The sequence below is a fragment of the Scardinius erythrophthalmus genome (assembly GCF_964197995.2).
Source record: "Scardinius erythrophthalmus genome assembly, chromosome: 14".
Classification (NCBI taxonomy): domain Eukaryota; kingdom Metazoa; phylum Chordata; class Actinopteri; order Cypriniformes; family Leuciscidae; genus Scardinius; species Scardinius erythrophthalmus.
In genome coordinates this window covers 24577624-24600831 of record NC_138234.1, presented here as the reverse complement: position 1 = coordinate 24600831, position 23208 = coordinate 24577624, and the positions used below count along the sequence as shown (strand labels likewise).

General features: G+C 38.3%; 1 protein-coding gene across 2 annotated transcripts; it reads left to right on the top strand.

Annotated features, from left to right (window-relative positions):
- Positions 1 to 48: 48 nt before the first annotated feature.
- tle5 (TLE family member 5, transcriptional modulator) lies at positions 49 to 22755 on the top strand. Of its 2 annotated transcripts, none has more exons than XM_081385243.1 (7): positions 49 to 426; positions 13022 to 13110; positions 16643 to 16706; positions 18660 to 18704; positions 20961 to 21023; positions 21184 to 21258; positions 22395 to 22755. In XM_081385243.1, the coding sequence occupies exons 1-7, from the start codon at positions 400 to 402 to the stop codon at positions 22620 to 22622; spliced, it is 591 nt and encodes a 196-aa protein (XP_081241369.1). In that variant the 5' UTR covers positions 49 to 399; the 3' UTR covers positions 22623 to 22755. The 2 variants fall into 2 exon arrangements, with proteins under 2 accessions (XP_081241369.1, XP_081241368.1); XM_081385242.1 differs by having other exon boundaries at positions 22392 to 22755.
- Positions 22756 to 23208: the final 453 nt, after the last annotated feature.

The window sequence follows — 23208 nt, the reverse complement described above, 5'->3', positions numbered from 1 at the left end:
AAAAAACAGCAGCAGCCATCAGCTCCCAAACTCCACTTCAGCTCTTGCACAGCCACTCGGTTTCCTCCAACCAGGGAGGAGAGAGACACACCAGCCCTTGTCTTAGCTCATTCCCAACGTGGAAAAGGACGGGAAAGATACCATATCAAATCAGCAGATTCCAGCAAATCATCTACGGATCATTTCCCATGCCGAATGCGTGTTAAAGAGCGCGCTCAGTGCGGCACACATCATCAGGCTGTGCTTTATTGCCATAGCAGCAGCGCGAGCTGCCTGTAGCTGGCACAGGAGCTAGCGACGAAACAAAGGAAACACTCACTAAATATACACGTCTACTGAGCAAACTGCTTCCCTGTTCTTTAAGGAGGAGAAGGCAAGACCTCGAAGACCAAAACTGACATGATGTTTCCACAATCCAGGCACTCGGTGAGTGTAAATCGAGCTGTTTGCTGGCGCTGTGTTGATGTTGTTAGCTGGCTTGAGCTTAGCATTGGCAGGAGAGACATCCGTGCAAGTGTGTGTATGCTGAAACTTATCGCAAAGATTAAAAATGTAACATATATTTCATAATATCGTCTTATAACCTTTTATATTTCCAAAGCACACGTTTCTGACTTAAAAATCCACTAATGCGTGATTTGGCAGGGCATAACTGGGTTCGCAAATGGGAACAATGTAGATGTTGTGTGCTTGTGACATTTAACAGTTGGTGAATTGTGTTTTATTATATTCAACTTCACTCTCAAACCTCATAAATGTGATGCATAACCGTTCATATCTCTTTATTAGTCTGTACTTTGCAACAACGCGTGGAATTGTGAGATTTCAGATGTTTATGTTGACATCTTTCAGTCTTTTCCGATGAACTCTCATCATTTTGCCTGTGGCTCAAATGGAGTAGTGCCAAAATCCATTGGTTAACTAACACTGCAATCACAGACCTTTTTTTTTACTTTTGCCAAAAACCTAAGGTGTAAATCTGTAATGACATGCATTTGCATTATGCAAGATGTTTTCCCTGCAGCAAAGCAGAGGTGTGTGTGTGTGTGTGTGTGTGTGTGTGTGTGTGTGTGTGCACCACCTCTTGATCTTTTAGCCAAAGTCTCTATCACAGCTTATGAACTCATTTATGGATTGAGTTGCACATAACGAGTTGCTTCCTTATCAGCCTGACTAGGTAAGTGATTTAAAAGTGGGTTTAGAGTATTTGCAATATGCCCAGACTGTGAAACCTCATCACATGTTAAGTTTCCTGCTGGCTGTTACTGATTAATGAGCTAATATGACAGATATTTTGATTAGGCGCTCTTGATTAAAGCCGTAAGGCTGGAAATAGTAAGGAACTAGATGTCGATGAGCTGCATGATCTGGTTTGCTTTAAAATTATCTTGTCACATTTGATCGCCACTTAAAATAAACATATAGTGGCATCCGCAGCCCGTTTTATGCCAATAATGCTGTATTTTCAAGTGAAACTGAGCAAAAATGTAGGGTGACACTTGATTGGTTAGTGTGAATTGGACTTGGTGATGTCATGCGAAGAGGAAAGTCGTTTCAGTGGCGGAGCGCTTTGTTTCGATTAAAGGACCAGGAACACATGGATGTTCATTTTTGTTCCTAATAATTTATTACAAATAAATGCATTATAAATGCATCTCTTTTGTGATGAGCATGTTTCATTTTTATTTTAAGCCAAGCAAGAATGATTCCAACAATGTAACAAGGTTTCCTTTTCAAGAATTTCTTCTTTTTTTTGTGCGTCATATAAGTCTTTTTATCTTGCGTCACCTAAAATTCACATATTTGTACTTTTTTAAGGCAAGTCAAGTTTAGTTTAGTTTGAAAAATGTCATGTGGCTCGACCGACCGACCCCCTCCCCCCCTAAAAAAAAGGACTTTTAATTAATTTTAAATGTGTAAAGTAAACTTTTGCCGTTGACGTGAATGTGAAGAGCACAAGAACTTTGCACTTATAAACTAGATTTTTTTTTTAAATCGTGGATACTCTTTTATGTCATTGACCCGTTAAGAAAGTAAATGGGGTAAATTTTGATGTTGACTAACATCAGGACTTCTTTGCATTGGCTGAATGTTGGATGAATAGCTCATATCATATCATATATTTTCCAGGTGTTTGAGCTGAGATGATGAACTGGACGGCTCCTTTACAGTCTGATAATGAAGGGCCGACGGGGAGCATGTGAAAATGTGGGCCCAGTTGTAGTCAGCACTACTTCGTTGCCACGGCACTGTGACTCCATAGCAACGACTTCTCACCAGACTTGACACAGAAGGTGTTTACTCTGACCAGCCTGAACAGTTCATGACTTCAATTGTTCACCCCGGTGTAGCCTTTTTAATCGTGCCAGCCCACCGCGACCGTTTTTTCCGAGGTCATCTAATGATGTTTCTATTCTCGTGATGACATTTTCGAACCTTACCCTCCTTAATTGCAGTATTAAGACCCAATACACCAAGTTATATCAGGGATTACAGATTTAAACCCTACATATGGGAAACGCATCCCGCTGTGTGCGCTCTAAAATAGTTGGCATTGTACTAACGTTACTTTAGTAAGTACCTGCAAACATATCTCGTTTTTTGTGTGCCTGATGACACTCAATAGCGTTTTGTCCTCCATTTTGTTTGTTGAGTCGAGATCCAGGCGAGTGATGTCATAATGGTGGGGATTTGTGAATTGGAGTGCGACATTGATTGTGGCTTTTCAAGGAGTCATTTCTGAAAGCCATTGTTGCGGTAATGGCTTGAAAGAGAAGCGAGAGTTAGCACAGAAATGAACACACACCAATGTGGGTGTGTATGTGTGTGTGTGTTGCCCCCGACCTGATGCTTTGGGTGGGGCATTCGGGTCAGATTTATTAAGTCGAGTGAGCAGGACAGATCTCCCCAGATCCCTCAACGCGGCGGATAATCCCACATCTTGCTCATTAAATAAACTCTGTGTCTTACACACACTCACAGCCACACACGCACACACACTCGCTTATGCATGCACGCCGAAAATTTTATTGCGTACTGCAACTACTTTTTTTTTTGCCACGCTAAGATTAAAAAAATGACTTGATTTGCTTGTATAGTGGTGAAAGTTTAAATCTGGCTCACGTCACTTGCCGATTTAGTATTTTCAGTAACAAGTATATGAATAATAAATAAAGAAGAAATAATTCGGACAAAAATGTGCTTCAAATATATTTCAGTATATTGCGGCTTTTCCCCCAACATTCCCAATGTTGCATCGTTTATCTTTTTTTTTTTTGGTGTAATTTCTCTGTGGGTCGTTTAAATGAAAAAAACTGAAATTAACATTTAGATGTGCTACTTGACAAAAATAAAGTGAAATTAGTGAAAGTTACAGTTTTAGATGTGACTCAATATCTTAAATATAATAATTCAATCATATTGTAAATGCGTGTATGATATGAATTGCAATCTGTGTCGTATTTTGAGGTTGTTGGCGATACTATATTAATGTTTCATGTATAGCACAAATTTTTGTGTTTTATATTTGTGTATTTTATATTATAATATACATCAATTAATTGTGTGTGTGTATATATATATATATATATATATATATATATATATATATACATATATATACATATATATATATATATATATATATATATATATGACACTCACACACACATAATAAATAGTCATTTAAATAATTCAAGCATGTTAACAGTAATAATAATGTGTGCCTTAATAAGCACTGCTAATATATAAAAACATTAATATAATCTTTAATGAAGAAATTTTTAATGAACATGTAGCAATTTTAATTCTTGCCTTTGCAACCATGACTAATAGTTTTTGATCAATTAAGTAAATAGGCAGCAACAAATTCAGTGTTCATTTCTGCAGGTTGAAATTGTAACGCGCACACACACTCCTGAGCAGATGTCTTGGTTGTTGATGGCAAATCTGCTCATTAGCATCGCAAATAGGTATTCGAACACCTTTCTGGACTGAAAAGGTGTATGTGGAGAAGACAAAGAAAAAGAGTGCCCATAGGTGTCACTGACTCCTTTATTTCCCTGATTTTTAGTATTAAATGAAAAATTCAGGCCGCTTCAATAGAGGCGCTGACAATACAGCATCCGCCGTGAATGGGCTCGGCCTGTACTGTGGTGAAAGGACGAGGCACGGATGGCTTAATTAGCTTGTCTGACTGTTTGTGTTCCTCCTGGCCTTTGGTGTGAAGGACGCGTGCTGGGATAATTGCGTCGCAGGATTATTTTTACTAGCGCAGGTTTTTTGCCAGTTGCTTGTGGCTTAGAGGCTTTGTATGTTGCACACATGTTTCTGGATGTGTGTGTGTGTGTGTGTGTGCACTGAGACAGACGGGCTGCATCAGTATTCTCTGGCAGTGATGGACTTGCGCTGTGGGAAAGCTGCGCCCCAGAGTAAAGCAGCGGTCTGGAACAAAGCAGCCTGGTGGGGGACTGTTTAATGTGGCAGCACCTCGCTCAGACCTGCCTGTCGACAGACACACCGGGCTGAAGAACCCTTCCTAAAGCGCTTCCGCCTCTACAACCAAAGACCACGAGCAGCTCTCTTCTTATGGTGTGCGCACACCAAAAGCCAATCTAATTATTTGCGCGAGTAGATTACATACAAAGTCAATGTAAATAAGTAAGTAGATGTGAATTCGCGCCGGGCGACACTATTTGCTGCGATATTCGCATCATGCGTTGTCGAGTTTAAGGGTTTTTTGTTTGTTTTGTTTTTTATTCCAGGCGCCATTTACACAATGTACACATTTAATACGTTTTGGGCGTTCATTTACACAACAATGGCGTTTTGGGTGCCTGAAAACGCAAACTTTCGTGAAGTGAAAAGTTTTTAAAAACGATATACCTTTATCGTCTCGGTGTAAACTACAAAAATGTGAATTTGTGCAAACGGTGATGTCTTGTGCATACATATTAAATGTTCAGTCTATATGTGCGCAGCGTTTCTTTACAAAGTGACATCGCTAACTACTGGCCTGGTATAAATACAGCGTTTTTAGTCGTTTTCGCAGATCCGATTGTTTTGACAAAGTTGTCGTTTCTAGACGAAACTTTCCATCATGTCTGATTCAAATTTTACAACTGATTTTTACAGTTTAGTCTATTAGACTATATATTTTGTTCAATTATACGTGCGTTAATGCAAACACACTTTCCATTGTCTGGTATTTGTCAGAATGTGCACAGAGTTTTGGGTTTAAACTAAACAGAGTTTAAACTAAAATGTTTAGAAATCTGTTTCATTATTTAAAATACAGCTGAAATAAAATACTAATGAAAATAACAAAAGCACAAAACAAATTGACTAAAACTTAAACTGTCATTAAAATGAAAACCAAAAGCTAATTCAAAATACCCTTATATACCTCAAATAAAACCAAACCAATCTTATACGATATTTTGGTTTAACTGCGAAACGTGAAGTGAATAAGTCTCCAGGGTTCTTTCCAAGGGGTCATTATTTGTGGGCAGCCGCTCGCCTCCCATAGCTGTGCCATTTGTTACAGAGTTGGGAGTAATCGGCTGTCTTCCGGAGTCTCTGACCCATGCCGAGCTCTTTACCAACAAGGCATCAATCACGATCGCTACTGTTCCATCTGTAATCTCGCAATCACCTTGACCCGCCTGCTTTTAATTTCCAGTCTTGAGCCGCTGTGCTGTTTGAGCTCTCTTCTTGACTGACGTTCCCATCGCTCGCTCGCTCTCTTTCACTACCCCCTACCCGCTGTGTTGTGTATCCTTTATGCTGTGTGACAGCTATTTGTCTGTAATTTGACTGCCACCGTCAGCCTTTCCAGCGAGAGGAAGCTTGTGTTTGGGAGTGTGCGGCGCCTGAAGTGATAAAAGTTGAATAATTCCCTTCCAAACGACTCGATGAGGATGGATTGGAGCCGGGAAGTGGGATAACACCATTTCTCCTAAAGTGAAAGGGGGTGAGGGTTTGCAGTGACTGAGGATGGGCGAAGAGATAATCATCAAATCAACTTCCTGCCTTAACATGATTAGCCAGCGCCATCATTTGGCAGTGTGGCTTCCGGTTCACCAGCCCCCATGAGGCTTTTGCCTCTTTGAAGAAACACTGTACCTTAAGTCTAATGTGGATACAGGTTTGGATACATACAGTAAGAGGTCTGTTCTTGTTAAATCATCAAGTTCTTACATTGCTGAGTTGTATTTTACAACTGGTTCCCATTGGTACCACAAAATGTTTTGTTGCCGTAATTTTTTTTTTTTTTGTGGAAACTAGGGGTGGCACGGTTCACAAAACCCACGGTTCGGTTCGTATCACGGTTTTAGGGTCAGGGTTTTCGGTTCTGTATGTTTTTTGTTGTTATTTTTTCTTTTAATCTTTAACACTCCAAAAATGTACTTAAGCATATGATATAGCTTAATTATCTGATTATTAATGAATGTATTTCATAAATGGGGCGTGTTTGCAAAACGCAGCTTATCATTTCCCATTCCGAAGTAATATAGTGAGTGAGTGAGCGGTTACTGTGAGAAAACGTTCAGTTGCCCTGGAGGTCCATCCATCTGTAGTGAGAGCTACGTGGGCTGTGTTGGACAGTTCTTTGTCAATTTCTCCTCGTGTCTCGTCATCATAGGCGTAATTTGCAGGTGGGACATGTTCCCACCACTTTTTGCCGGGTCGATACTATCTTGCAGCACGGATGTACCAATATACAAATAAATAAAACATCTCCAGTTAACTAGCAAAGTATTCGTTTCGTTCGTTTGTTAAATAAGAAGCAATCTAGCGCTGAAATGTGTTTTTTTTTTTTTATCAAGTGATCAAAGTGCTCGTTGGCGCTGATACCGTGTTCTCTTGTGGAACACGCCGCAGCGGCCGCACATTCTTCACTCGGACGCGCGCTTCAATCCGTTGAGGAGACTCTATTCGTTCCGGTGAAATCACAACACAAAATTCACACAAATCTGTCCCTGCTTGATATACAACCACTGATAAACATAATCGGTTTTGATGAAAAAGAAAAAAATATATGAGTGCGGATTAGATCTCAGAACCTATGACATGCTTGGCAAAAGTTCTGCCACTGGACCATTAAAGTACATACGTGAAACAGTCGATCTTCTGTATTTATTCACGTGAAAAAAACAACATATAGTGGAGTAGATCTCATTAAATGTCTAAGTAAACCCAGTGTACTCTTTAAATCGATTGCTGGACATCGTAATGTTATTCTACATATGTCTGATTTATGATTTAGCATTGTATTAGCGCGGGCACGAGGCTACATTGCGCATGCGTCGAACCGTGCGAACCGTGCGACGCACATACGCTCCGAACCAAGACAAGCGAACCGAACGGTTCGGATGTTTTTTCATGTACCGTGCCACCCCTAAGTGGAACCAGTTTTAAGCGTGGTGTGGCATGAAATTTGGCACAGAAATCTCCATTACAAACCCCTGTCAGAACCTCAAATGAATCAAACTTTACATAAACCTAGGAGCCCTAGGGCCTAACCTTTTAAACTTGTTGTTTTGTTTTTAGAGAAACCAAATTTACATCCCACTATGGGGGGGATTCATATGTGGTTTTTACCTGTGGTTACCATGGTCCCATTAAGTTTAAAAAAAATTATGAATAATGTGCAATTTAAAACCTGAACCTCCATAAATTACCCAAAATTTTCAGTAAATTTGGATTTTTGGTGCAATAAATACACTAATATCACCATAATAACCAGGCCCTCCTCTATCTGTACAACTTTTAGGCTATTAGGCCAAATCTAATTGTGTGTGTAGATCCGATTGAAATCTGATCAGATTTAGAAAGTGTAAACAGCAAAAAATCACATGAAATACGATTTTTGCTAATCTGTTTCGAGCTACATTCATAAGGTTTGAAATCCTATTGAAATCGCTTTTCTGGAAATCAGTTTCAGTCTGACTGCTCTGATCGGATTTGTGTCAGGTTTGTGATTTTTCTCACCTCAAGCAAAACGTAAACGTCAGATGTTATAGGAAACCTGCTGAAAGTCGCTGCAGAAAAAAGGTTGTGTTGTTACAAAGTAGGGATGCACCGATATCACTTTTTTCAGAACGAGTCCGATAACGATACTGTAATTTTTGGTACTCTACTCACCGATACCCTAACCGATACCTGTACTACAACAAAAACTACAGTAATCAGTCAAATGTGAAAAAAACACTGCATATTCATTACTCTATAAATTAAATATAGATGGATCTTTTTATTTAGTCAAGAACAGTGAGTAATTTATTTGTCCTTTGTTTGATTGAACATTAAACAATGTTTGAACATTAAAACACAGCAGCGGGTTTATTAGACTGCTGCCCCTTTAAGACCGAACGCACGGACCCCATTTGAATATACTGTCTACGTTCACTCGAGATATAACCGACTTTGTTTACTAGGATACTTGCCAAGACAGACGTTTTTACATAATTTTGTGTAAATTCGTCAGTTCAAGCGCAAGACGTTAAAAGACGATTCAATTCAGTATTCGCGCTGTCTGATACGTTGGTTTTCGGGCCGCGCGCTTTGGATGTTTGTGTTGGAACTTCTTGTATGTGACACTTCTTGGCCTGCAAACATCCTGTAAGTAATAATGTAGGGAAGCACTCGTTATACATAAATCAGGTAACAGTTCATGTTTTACTTGCATATACAATTTAGTTTTAATATCCAAATAACACGTGCTGAGTGAACGATCAGCAATCAAGAGCATTCAACAGAAGTCTCTCTCTCTCTCTCTCTCTCTCTCTCTCTCTCTCTCTCTCTCTCTCTCTCTCTCTCTCTCTCTCTCTCTCTCTCTCTCTCTCTCTCTCTCTCTCTCAGCTGTGCCGCTGCGCACTCAATCCGCTGCACATTTTTCTCTTATCAGCTCACGCACCACAGCTATAGGTGTTCCTATATTTCATTTAATATTCTACTAATAAGATGCATTTACATCATAGAAAGCCACCTTTTTTATCCCCATTATACTCTTAGTTGTCAGTGTTCTTTGTCTGGACACACACACTGTACAAACGCTGCCTGGTATCGGTTGTTGGTATCGGAGCATTTTTACGAGTACATGAGCTCAGTATCGGGCCGATACCGATACTAGTAATCGGTGCATCCCTAATACAAAGTGCCAGAGGAGCAGAAAATGGTGAAATAGGAGACATGTTTGACCTATGGTTCTTCCGCTGCCTCAGAAGACGCAGTTGTCCAGTGCGGCGGCTACACTCTGTCATGTTGTAAATAAGACAACATTTGTATTGCCAACGCCTCCATGTTGTGGTGGTGGTTGTTGTTTTTGGCGTATACCTACCAACGCAATGTCACTGCCATAGACACCAATGCAGATATTCCTGAAAACGAAAGGGCGGCATGGGACACACAAATTGGATCTGAACAGTTGCTTGCGATATACACAATGTGGGCAGTCAATAATTTCAGATCATATACCAATAGGATAATCAAATTTTCCGATTTGGACTGACAGTGTGACTGTGAACTTTACTAGTCTGGAGTCTTTGACCAATTTTGGTCAAATAATTAATATCAAGAAATTGAAGTTCAAGTTGAGTGCATTGCATTGTGGGATACTGTATTCCTCACAGCATGCATTGTTTCATACTTCACATTTTAACTAATGTCATAGTCCACTGGGTGTTATATTCTGCGTTGTATACTATACATACTATATACTGCAGAAATAGTACAAGTAGTATGCTATTCCAAACACAGCATCAGTACAGGAAGACTAGGGGTGAGGATTTGGCTGTAGTTATCCTAGTGGCTCTTGGTTTGCCAGAATTTTACCGATCCACATTCGCTGTAATTCAAGTATAAAAACTCTCTTCTCTTCTTCAGATAACTACATCTGGGTCTTTGTATGTAATCCCTTGGGATGGAAAAAAAAAACTGCCAACGTTAGAGTTGAAAGATTTTTCTAGAACATTTCCTTTTTCTGTTAAACGGTGGGGTGGGAGGCACAACTGTAAATTACTGGAATGATGAATCCCATTTAGCCACAGAAGACTCACAATTTGCCCACCAGCGTATAAAGCCTTTTAATGGTTTAATTGCATCTCAAAGGAGAAGCGCACAGAGGCAGAGTCAAATTAGGGATTGTCCCATATTTTGGCTCTTGTGCTGCATGAGTGCGTCTGTGTGTGGTTTTCTTTTTTTAAGTGAATATGGGATTTGCTCTAAAGCTTAAAATCATTAGACTAAGCTTCGCAACCCTGAAGGTTCCCATCGCTTCATTAAAGCTGGTGTAGCTCAGTGGTTAAAGATTTGACCTGGTAACCAAAAGGTTGCAAGTATACTTGGGATTCAACAACCGAATCTGTAGCTCAAATTGTAGAGAAGAGCCATGAGTCATTTTGAAAAAATCAGATCACTCAGTGGCTATTTTTGCAAGGTTTCTGAGAAGCTATTTCCAGTTCTACACGTACAGCTCATATCTACTTTAATGGGAAAAGACAGAAATCTCCTGTGTGAAATGTTTGTTTGAATAACATATTTCAAATCTGCACTAAAATCTGACAACAATGGCATCATAACTTGTGATTCTTTTGCTCAATTCACACGTAAAAAATATTTTACTTGTATAATGCTAATGCACATGACCACTCAAGTTTAAGACACTAAAGGTAAAATGGTATTATGGTATTGAGTATTGATAATTATTAGACCGATAAGTAATTAGGATGATACTGACATTTTCTACTTTTTTGTAAAAGAAATAAAGCACTTAAAAATCTACTTCTTTAAAATGCTACAAATGAACTTCGGCATCACTATTAAAACCTATTTAATTGCTAAAGCTTACATTTAAGATATTTAAAATATTACATTTTAAGCGACTACGTTTCTGTAAATGTAGCTAAATCACCATTGCATACTTGGGCCAGGCATTTAACTCCAGGATACTCAATACCAGTATGTTCTTTAAGTTGCTTTGATTAAACACATCACTTAAATGTCAAAGTAGCAAAGTTCAGTCATTATGAAAAAAGAACCATAATTCTGCTCTGTATTTATTTCTTTAGGACTCTAAAGCATGTTTTCATTCACACAGCATGTTTAAATCTGTTTCAACACACTTGTATTAATGTATTAAAGACCGGTTTAAAGTCCTCTCTTTGCTTAGCACACAGCTAACACTGTTCAGTGCCTGCTTAAACCGCATGGATGACGTTATGCTGTAGCAAGCAGGTCAGCAATGGCCTCTGTTGAAAGCAAGTATTGTGCGTACGTAACACCCGTGATCTCCCCCGTCGCCGGACACTCCAGCAGGGGCTATCGACTCAAACTTTCCCAATCGGCCCCATTCCCCCAGCATTCCCTAAGGAAACCGTATCTCCAGTGGTCACGCAGAAATGTGAGGACTACTGTTAGCGGCGTCTGAAAAAGATTGACTGTTTGGGCACTAAGTGCTCGCTGTTGACACAAGCCTCTCTTTCATATGCAGTGGAGCACAGAGCGCTCGGGCTAAGTACACAGTTTGTGTTAAAGGTTGGTCCGCTCGTACCATGGGTTTCAAGAATTTCATCCCCCGAGCTCTCACCCTGCAGAGCGCCACAGGATTTTTGAAGCGGAAAAACGCAAACACTCGAAAGGAGTCAAGAACGGGTTGGCAATTTGGAAAATAACGTGATGAATTAGCTGCTAGATTGTTCAGAAGAGATCAGGGCGTCAAATAAAGCCCAACCAAGTCCAGCATGCTGATGGATGACTAGTATCTGAATTTTGTTTTCTTACGTCTTTTTACTTGTAGGACCACAAGATCAAACATGAAAACATTATTATTTGTCTTTCTGCCCTAAAAGTGTATGAACGTCAGAGACCTCAAATCGTAGAGACACCAAAATTGGCAGAATGGTTCTAATCTTGGCGCACAAACACACAACCGTCCGACACTAGGTGGCACTATAATAAGGTGATTTGTGTTTTGGGTCATAACTTTGGAACCCTAAGGGCTAGAAGCAAATTTTTTTGTTTTTTCCCTGAATCCTCTTCAAGCCCTACAATGTATAGCCCTAACTCTATATCTCCAATTTCTGTCTATAATTTTTTTTTTTTGTATTTTCTAAAAACCCTGCTTTTTGCAAAGTGATTGGTAAATTAAATGACATTTGACATATATTTTAACGAAACTTATTACACAGAGACCACAGGACATTTTGTCTATTATTCAAGTTTTTAATCTGGGTACCTAAAAAGGTTTTGAGTCTGAGAGTAATGAATTGTGGTTCAGTAAGTGAGTCATTCACATTAATTCACCAAAGATTCAAATTCATTTGACTCATGTCTACATGAACTGGTAAAAAAAATAAAATAATTTGCTCATCATCGACCCTCATTCTACCCAGAGAACAATTCATTCTACTGTCAAGTAACAAAGTAGTCAAAATGACCAAAATACACATTTTCAATAGCCAGAATCTGAAACATTGGTAATAGCAGAGATCTTTTCTTTTTTTTTTTTTTTTTCAGCATTACTAGAATTACAGCCCGAAGGTCTGCATTCATCAAAATTCAAGTGTGGTAGTTGCTTATTGGGAAAACCGCCAACATATCACCAAGTCTAGGAAAAATCTACCCTGAAAAGCGCAAAATGGTTCCAATAACATCTGCATTTCCCTGCAGGTGTGGCCCCCACACTAGGGAAATAAGCTCACCTGCAAGCCGAATACATGTAATTCAAAAACCTTGGGTGATGTCGAGCTCCAGACATGACTGACGCCTTCTAAATGATGAGTTTTGAATATCGCAATAAGCCCTGTGAGATTTTATTTGCTGATTTTTATACAGTACACTTGAATTCACTCTTGATTACAAAATTTCCTGTTTAGAAAGCTGCATCTGTTTTGGCCGGAGTTCTCCGTTCTTGGCATTGAAACTGCTGTGATGCTCCGTCCCCTGCTGGATGCCCAGCTGATGCTGCGACTCGCGCTTTCTGAATAATGCAATTGACCGCCGTAAATTGCTTTCGTTCCAGGCTTCATCGCAGCAGCTGAAGTTCACAACGTCAGACTCGTGCGACCGCATCAAGGACGAGTTCCAGTTCCTTCAAGCACAATACCACAGGTATGCGCTCACACTTGCAACACCTTTAAGGAATAGTTCACTTAAAAAATTAAAATGGTCATCCTTTACTCACATGTCGTTCAAAGTTTGTGTGAGGTTCTTTCTTCTGTGGCAGTCATTTTATTTACTATTATAGTATATTTTATTAATTCCTTTTAATTAGCTTATATTTTAGTTTAAGTTTGAGTAATTTATTCTGGCTTTTGTTATTGTTCAGTTTTTATACTTCTTTTTAGCTTTATTTCAGTTTTATTTTAGTACTTTTAACTATTGAATTTAAGGACTTTAACATTCAAACTGCATGGACCTGTTTTATGATACTTTAAAGGTGCTTTTGCGTCCTTTTTGGAGTTTTAGGTGCAAATACAAAGACTCGTTCTGATATTAATTTAGTAACTGTTCTGACTGATTCTGTGAGTTCATTCTGTGAAGGAATCAGCTGTTTGATTCAGACCCATAACTCATGAGTCGTCTTGTGCAATTCATCAAAAGAATTTGTTTGAGTCATTTGTTGTTGAATCAGATTACAGTAGAAAAGAACAACCAGCACAGTATGATTCGGAAAGTAGTCAGATGTAGTCAACTGCTTTGATTGATTCACTGAGTTTGTTCTGTGAGGGGATTGCCAGATTGATTCAGACGCATAACTCGTTATGTTCGTTAATAGAACCGTTCAGAAGACTCATTTGTTCTTGAATCCGACTATAGTAGAAAAGTAATGACTTGTGATTCAGTGAGTGAGTCAGATGTCAATAGACCTTTATCACAGTCTGCATGTTGTCGTATCCTGCCCTGATTAGTAGCGTAATTGGATTCCCGCCTTCATTATTGTCAATGGACGATCGCCAGTTTTGACAAGAATATTACACTACACTTAGTTGTAGATGTTTCAAATGGGTGTATTTAGCCTTACATGATACCCCGCCATTTGTGTAGTCTTCCATTTTAATGTGCAACGAGGCTATTGTCAGCACTGCCGGCGTTGACCACGGCGAACGCTGTGACTGTGAGTGTGTGTTAGAAATCAGGAATGCTGAGAGAACATTGGGCATGGTACGTTTTTCATCTTCAAATCAAACTTCAGTCGAAAAAGTGCTTCCCATAATATTTATGCATTAGGTCTGTAGGCGGAGAGTAGATTGTCTTTTGTGGTTGTTCAAACACATTCGACCACATGAGCGTTTATACTACGAAAACAATCTGGTCGAATGTGTTTTCGACTACCTCTGGAAGTGGTTGAAAGTGGACAAGCTCAAAACGCTTTAGACCCGGTTTACAACTGTATTTAGAGTCGTCCACTTGTGATCTGATCGACCAAAATGCATCCAAGGTGTAAACAGTATCTATGATAAACTCTACATCAATAAATCACAACAGTCCTGTGCTATGGGCACTTCCATTGATACATGCGGCAGCAGAAATTATTTTACGCTACTATTTTAAGCTCTTGCTTTTTTAATATGGAAGTCTAATAAAGGCCTATTTAGTAACTGCTCTGATTGATTCAGAAGCAGAACAGAGCAACCAGAACCTTTCAAGTCAAAAAGTAATGACATAATGAAAGTAATGACTTGAGTGTGAATGAGTCAGATGTTAATTCAGTTGCTGCTCTGATTGATTCAGTGAGTTAATCCTGTAAAGGAATCACCAGTTCCTTAAAAGAACCAGTTCATACTCCAGAAAAGAGCAACCAGCACATTATCAAAAGTTTCACCGAAGAAAGCAAGCCAATCGGGTTCAAAACAACATTCCTTTTAACCGTTTCTTTAGGGTGGTCCTCTACAAAGCAGTGTGACTAAATTCACGATTAGCCGGCATATTTGTTTTATCACTTCTAACAAGCTTCCCCTAGTGCCTCATTCCCATGCCGATTAACACGGAGCGGCTACTGTGATCTGATCCGTCTGATGCCTTAACTCCTGTAAATGGAGACGGAAGACTCTTTAAAGACACAAAGACGCTGCTACTGTCCCGTCTTTAAGGCAACATGTCTTTCCCTCCCTATTCCCATGACAACGAGCAAACCCTCATTTAACCCTGGTTCACAGAAGAATAGGCCCTACGTTTTTTTGTATGTGTATTCAGAGCATGGATTCACCGCCATTGACTTCAATTGAGATTCAACAGACAAGGGCTTTTTTGGTGCTGCGTTCAGCCTTTTAAAGGAAATGTACTGCAGGCGGTCCCCAGAGCCTCGCCGAGCTGTCGCTCCCTTCTACAAATGCATAAATAGATCAGGGAATACATAAATCAAAATAAGGATGACAGCAGGAGCGATTTGGAGGCGGAAAGAAACGGCAATACAACTCCATCAATGTGTCGCTTTTTGGCGTCTTTTTTTTTTCTCCGAGAGCATCTTTGGAACCTTCAGGAGGTCTCGGCCAATCAGTGGCTGGCATGGCCAATCACAGGTAGCCTGGCAGCAGGGAGGATGGTCACCATGACAACACCCAATATATGTTACACAGTCATAACAGCCCAGTTTTTTCCCCCCTTTTTTGGGATAAGTGGAAGCAGCAGACTGGAGAGGTATGAAGAGACAGAATGCTTGTCATACGCCAACGAAACAAAAACCTCTAGTATGTCGTGTCACTTTATTTGTATAGAGATCAGATGCTTTCTCTTGGCTTTCTTTTGTCAGATGCTTTCCCAATCCCAATTTTTTTTCCATATGGAATTACTAGTTGATTATTCACTTTGTTTTCTTTGGGAAGAAATGAAATAATGTGTCTTGAAAGGAGTCACGGCCTAGCGGTTTGTACACATGCTGCCATCACATCGAGCCATGGTGCATGGTGGGAAATTCTGGTTCGATTCCAGTTTGTGTGGTGTGATAAACCAGTTCTGCCACAACTAAATGATAAAAATATATAAAATATTTTTGAACAAAATGTACATTTTTGCATCCAATAAATCAATTTAACTCAAAATATCGTAGTATCGTGCTACAGTGCACATGCTGTCAGTTGCAGTTCTGGCGCCTCAAGATGCTGTACAATGCCACATACATTCACATCACGTTTAGTAACACAGCGGAAGGGTTACGCTCAAGTGACATTGCAGTTCTTCGCAATCATGAACGTTTATTATTTGCATGCGTTTTAAAGCCTTGCCAGTTAAACATTTTATTCGCATGCTGTTCAGTGCGCACACTAAAAGCCTTTCACACAGCGCGTGAGCACTAAACCAAATTCTCTTTCACGTCATATTGCGCTTAAACTGTCAGATACACACCAGGTTTACATAAAGGCAGTCAGTTATGTCTTAAGTGGCCATAAACAGTTTGGAGAAAATCCAGAGCTTTTCTGATTGGCTAGTTTTCTGATTGGTAGATGTGACATTTAATGAGTGGCCTTAGTGTTTTTAGCTGACTCTAAATTTCTCTCCCCATCTACCGACTCTGCCAAAAGAATGTGAAAAAGTCCGAAAAGTCTCTGAAGCAGTCTGAACTCTTCAACTGATCTGCTGCATAATATATGTCTAGTCAGTGTCTGTTCTTTTTTATTGACCAGTCTTTTTTTCCTCTTTTCAGTCTGAAGCTCGAATGTGACAAGCTGGCCAGCGAGAAGTCAGAAATGCAACGTCATTATATCATGGTAAGTCTGCACAGAACGCACTCTCCTCCAGAGGGACGCGCCTTAGGCTGGATGTGCCGGAACATATTCACATCCACAAGAAACTCACCTAGCCCTCACCTGTCTGATTTCATTGTGTCTTATTCTCTGTCTGCCTCAACACTTTCTTTTCTGCTGCTCTATTATTCCCTACCTCCTGTCCACCCAGAGGCGTCATGCACCTCTCTTTTGAGGGGACGCCAGTGGCATGCCTGACCTACTTGGTATCATAGATGAGATTAGACTTGACTAATTATATTATATTATATTATATTATATTATATTATATTATATTATATTATATTATATTATATTATATTATATTATATTATATTATATTATATTATATTATATTATATTATATTATATTATATTATATTATATTACATCATATTATATTATATTAAATTGATTATTTATTGACAACTTGGCAGTTCATTATATTATATTATTAATTTTCAGGTTGATTGTTCTTATGTTCTTATAAGATTGTTATATTATTTACTTTTCTTTTGTTGTTTACAAACAACATTATATGTGTGTGTGTGTGTGTGTGTGTGTGTGTATGTATATGTGTATATGTGTATATATATATATATATATATATATATATATATATATATATATATATATATATATATATATATATATATATATATATATATATATATATATATAATATCACGATTCTTAATATAAGAAAAGCCACATTATATAAAAGATTTGTTATATATTGTGCATGTATGCATTTACTTATTTACAAACAACTTAGCAGTTCTTATATTATTATTTATTTATTTATTAACAAACAACTAAACTATTATATTAAAGTTTTTTTTTCAACTTAGCGGTTCTTATGTGGTAAATATGTGTGTTATATTATATTTTTTTAAATATTTGTTCAGCTTGGTGGTTTTTATATTTTATATTAATCTATTATGTTATATTAGGTACAACTTAGCGGTTATCATTATTATTGTTCTCATTCTTATATATTATATTAACTTGTTTTGTATATTACATATTTATTTGTTATATATTATACATGTATATTTATTATATATGTATATTTATTATATATGTTTTTTTATTAACAAACAACTTAATGATTCTTTTATTTTATATTTTTTTATTTAATTATTCAATAATTCTTCAGTTTATATTTCAATAAATATTTTACTTTCACTAATTGTGCAACTTAATTGTCTAGAATGCAAGTAAAATAAATGTTTAAGAAGTTGCATTAAAAATCCACTTGGCTCAAAAATCTTTCATGTTGAATCTGGCCGTGATCTTCAGGCATCATGTATGCTTTGTCTTCCCCTCCTCTCCAGTCGAGCCACCCCCCCCCCCCCCCCATCCCCTCCTTTTTACCTTGTCTGCCATTCCTCCTTTTGTCCATACTCTGCTCTCTCTTTTCTCATCTATCCCCCGATGATATCCCCTCCCTCCTTCCCCTCCACTCTAACCTCGTTGTCTCCGGCCCGGGCCTCGTGTTGCTGTCTGATATTCCGCCTCTAATTGATCCGTCGAGCGGCTTAATCTCATTTAATCTGTGCGGCGTTGCTCTCACGCGCATCAGCCAGAGCGCCCTCCCTCCCTCTAATAGCCTATCGGGTTCCCCCGCTCTGTCCGCACCCGCTGGAAGATGGGGAGGGTGGGCGTCTGCTTTGCGTGGGTGGTAATTGCTTTAGGGACCTACTGCTGCTTGGCAAAGCCGACCCTGATCCAACTCTGGCTCCATCACTGATGCTCCCCGGTCTTGTTTAGCTGCAGAGGTTGTGTTACGCTGCTCGTTGACGTGTGGATGATGAGCGAGGCTAACACTTTAGCACGTAGTACACGCTAATATGCCCGCACATGTTACACTGGGGTTCTAGATGTTCAGTGCTGTAATACTAAAAAAAGTTCATGTCTGACTTTATTTCTTTGCAGTACTATGAGATGTCCTATGGGCTGAATATCGAAATGCACAAGCAGGTGAGTTTGTCGCTTCTACGTCTAATCTGATGAAATTACGCCCATCCAGTTTACACTCTCATCAACATCATCACTTTTGCTCAACGGTATTGAATGCTGATGCTTTTAGTTTGAGACTGTCTAAACACAGAAGTGTCAGTAGGGGGCTAAATTATGCATTAAAGGGTTCGTTCACTCAATTACTAACCCTCATGTTGTTCCAAACCCGTAAGACTTTTATTCACCTTCAAAACACAATTTTTTAAATGAAATCTGAGAGATTTCTTTCCCTCTATTGATAGTCTTCGCAGCTACCACTTTGACGCTTCGAAAAGATCATAGAGATTGTAAAATTAATCCATATGAATCAAGCGGTTTAGTTAAAATTTTCTATGATGAACAGATTGAATATGTTTTTGTTCAATGTACTGTAATCTGAGAGATTTCTGGGTTACACTTTATTTTAAGGTGTCATTGATACAGTGTAATTATATATTTAAGTACTGAGTAATATTAAGCAACTACATGTACTTACTATAGGGTTAGGGTAGGATTAGGATTTGGTTGAGGGTTAGTTGCATGTAATTATGCATAATTTACTGTTATTACTATGGTAAGTACATGTAACATGTAACAAGGACCCTGTAAAATAAAGTGTTACCGATTTCTCTCTCCATTGACATTTAAAATACCCTCGTTTGTGTTTTGATGATGAACCAAAAGCTTACGGGTTTGGAACGACATGAGGGCGAGTAAATGATGACAGAATTTTCATTTTTGGCTGAACTATCCCTTCAACAATTTATGACAACTGGTTTATTCACGGCATACTATTTGACTACACTTTATAGGCTGTGATAGCTGGGAGATTTTTGATGAATATGGGACACAAAAACACTGAAATGGTCCATAAAAATGAAACATTTTTACCAGTTTTTTTGTTGTTGTTTTTGGCTTGCCTTTCTAACATTTAATGGCTCTTATCACCAAAAAAAAAAAAAAAGATTTTGTGTACACTGCATTTCTACGTCAATTTTTTAAAAGAAATTAATTCAGGAGGGATGCATTGATTTGATCGAAAAATACTTTTGCATTGTAACAAAAGATTTCTATTTTGAACTTTGTGTTCATCAAACAGAAAATCCTGAAAAAAATGTCCACAAAAATATTTAACAGCACAACTGTTTTCAACATTGATTTCTAAACCGCAAATCAGAATGATTTCTGAAGGATCATGTGACACTGAAGACTTGAGTAATGATGCTGAATATTCAGCTTTGGCATCACGGATATATAAATGAGTATTTGAATCATGCAGTGACTGAAATTGTTTTTTTCCCCCTCAAAATGAGAAATGCTACAAAAAGTGTTGATTTACAGAACAGTTAGTGGTTAGTAGGGCGTCAAAATCTAAACACGTGCCATTGCGTCGCTGCAGCCAGTCTCGAGAACACAATTCATCAGTCCCTGACCCTTTATGTGACACAGGTGAAATATGTTTTAAAAAAGTCAGCCAGCCACGGAAGAGTGTGTGCGAAAGAGAAATACAGAGCATGAATGCAAAGGATAAGGCATGCCAGTGTTTGGTATGCAGTCATTTCACTTTTTCTCTCTCTCTCTCTCTCTTCTGAATGCTGTAAGAAGTGTCAGCATGGCAGGCTATTGAAACAGGGTTATTGTTGCCTCTCTCTTTGTCCCACTGCATGTTTTTTTTTTCTCCAAAAAAAAAAAATTCTCAAGCTCTCGCAGGCTTTTCAGTGCTCAGAAAAATCACGTTTCCTGACATGAGCTTTCTCTATATTCATCTATATATCAATCTCTTTATTTAGAAGTTCTTTTACCTAAATATGTGAATATGTGCGTGCGTGTGTGTATATATATATATGTGTATATATATATGTGTATATATATATGTGTATATATATATATATATATATATGTGTATATATGTATGTATGTGTGTATATATATATATATATATATATATATATATATATATATAAAATCTATTTATTACATTTTCTTGTGAGCCATCAAGTGTTATCAAGGCAAGCCATATATATATTAGTCATAATAATTTATTATTTATTCTGTATTTTTATTTTTGCTGTCAATTATGTAGTCAGGAATATGTTTGTTTATATTTTTTGGAGCTGAATAACTGGGCCATTTGAGGCTAATTTAAAAGGGAAGAATTTGCTGAGTGTGTGTGTGTGTGTGTGTGTGTGTGTGTGTGTGTGTGTGTGTGTGTGTGTGTGTGTGTGTTTCTCCCTGCAGGCAGAGATCGTGAAGAGATTAAATGGGATCTGTGCTCAAGTCTTGCCTTACCTGTCTCAAGAGGTACAGAGAGATAGCAGCGCTACCTCAGCATTTAGTTTATAGCATTACACTTCCGTCTTAAACGCTCAGTTAGTCTGATTTGATTTTAATGATTTTAATGTGAATGTGGGAGCATATAGCACGAGATGTGATTGTGATTCAGATTATTATTATTTTCCAGCACCAGCAGCAGGTTCTGGGGGCGATAGAGAGAGCCAAACAGGTCACCCCACCAGAGATGAACTCCATCATACGGGTAAAGTGTGTGTGTGTGGGACTCATGTGGATGACACACAGGTTTATACAGAAGGCTGTTTATGGAAATGCAACTGAATGAGTTTATGGAAGTCTAATTATGTATAAAGAAAGGCTTTATTAATTGGTTTTGTGCATTGTTGCTGTGCAATTATATGGCTTTCTGAATATCTTAACTCTTAGTGTAGAAACAATTTTCACAGAAATTGCTAGTAAATTTCACAACTAATTACAAAGAAACGGCAAGCAACAGATTGGGTTAAACGCAAAAAATGTAACTAGAAAGACTGAATAGTAGTATTGTCTTGTAAAATGTACACCAATAATCTTTGATATATATTTTTTTACAGTGCATGACAAAAACAACATTCATTAAGCGTTTGCAGCTCTTGCTTTGTACAGTGATAACGCAAAATAATCCAATGCAAAAATCAAGAAAAATAAGCACAGTGCAAATGGTTTAACCAGCAATTTTATAAATGACATAACCAATAAAATAAAACCATGAGAGGCCATGCAGTGTAATTATTATTTTTTTACCTCAATTAATAGGAGTATTAAATAAAACATAAAATACCATATTTGATCAAATTACAGCAGTGATCTAAAAATACCAGTGTTCAATAATTCATTACTGATTACATTTATTAATAAATAATAATCACAGTTAATAGTTTTTGCACCATGTAACATAGGTCAAATAGATAAATGGATACTATCATTTTGTGTCTTATTCTCGCTAAGTTTGCATTAATTTAGGGGAAAAAACTGTAATATAGTGGAATATTATTACAATTTAAAATAGCTGTTTCTTACTTTAATATATTTTAAAATTCCTATTTTCAGCAGCCATTAGAACAGAACAGCATTTTTTTGTAAATAGAGGCCTTTTTTTGACATTATACATATCTGTACTGTCACTTTTGATCAATTTAATGCATCCTTGCTGAATATAACTTTTAATCTTACTGACCCCAAATTTTAGAATGGTAGTGTATATAGATTTGATTTGTTCATTTAGAATTGGCAGGTTCATCCAATCAAACTTTTGTGTTGAAACTGTATTTCATCAATGTTGTAAGTGCAAAGTGTAACAGTAAAAGTAAGAAATCCCTGTATGTGTGTGTTGTATAGCAGCAGCTCCAGGCTCACCAGCTCTCTCAGCTGCAGGGGCTGGCACTGCCCATGACCCCTCTCCCTCTGGGTCTCAGCCAACCGGCCGGCCTCCCCGCCGTCACCTCCAGCTCCGGCCTCTTCTCCCTCTCCAGCATCCTGGCCTCTCAGGCCCAGCTGGCCAAGGAGGACAAGAGCACACGCGAGACCTCCGACAGCCACCGCGAGGAAGACGGAGACAAGTCCGACTAGTCGCCCCGCCGCCAAACCCGTTCCTTCGTCCGGTCATCATCCAGAGCTCAACGTAGAGCAGAGGCACTTGTTTCCCTTTTTCTTTTCCTTCATTTTCCACTCTTTTTCCATCTTTCTATCTTCCCCTCTAAATTGCTACTGTGTTCACATGCCTAACGTCATTCGTTCTGGTTCATTCCTGCAGCTTTCTATATGTATTGATACCAATCCACCTTTTTATTGTGTTACGGATGCTTGATTTGATTTTCTTTACACTATTTCTTGCCTGCGTGTATGCATATATCTATATCTATCTATCTATATAGATATATAGATATAGATATAATTGTATATTTCTTATGCTAGTTGTGGAAATGGTCTACAAAATGGTGCAACCATTAATGGACCATCGACCCTTCAGTAATAATTCCTTTTTGTTTTCCCCCCCCCCCGCTCACTCTCTTCCTCTTAAAATCTTTCACCTTTTAAAGCTACAATCTACAATAACTGAGTCAAAAGCACTTTGGCCCTAGGCAGTAACTCTAAGACTAAAAGCAACTTTGCATCTAAAAACTTAGCCGCAGCATAATCCATTTAGAGTTTAAAG

Bases quoted from the DNA above. Each gene is read 5' to 3' on its own strand.
- tle5 (XM_081385242.1), top strand. From the start codon at position 400: ATGATGTTTCCACAATCCAGGCACTCG. The intron at 427-13,021 runs GTGAGTGTAAAT...CTTTCGTTCCAG, and splicing joins TTCCACAATCCAGGCACTCG to GCTTCATCGCAGCAGCTGAA. The intron at 16,707-18,659 runs GTAAGTCTGCAC...ATTTCTTTGCAG, and splicing joins TGCAACGTCATTATATCATG to TACTATGAGATGTCCTATGG.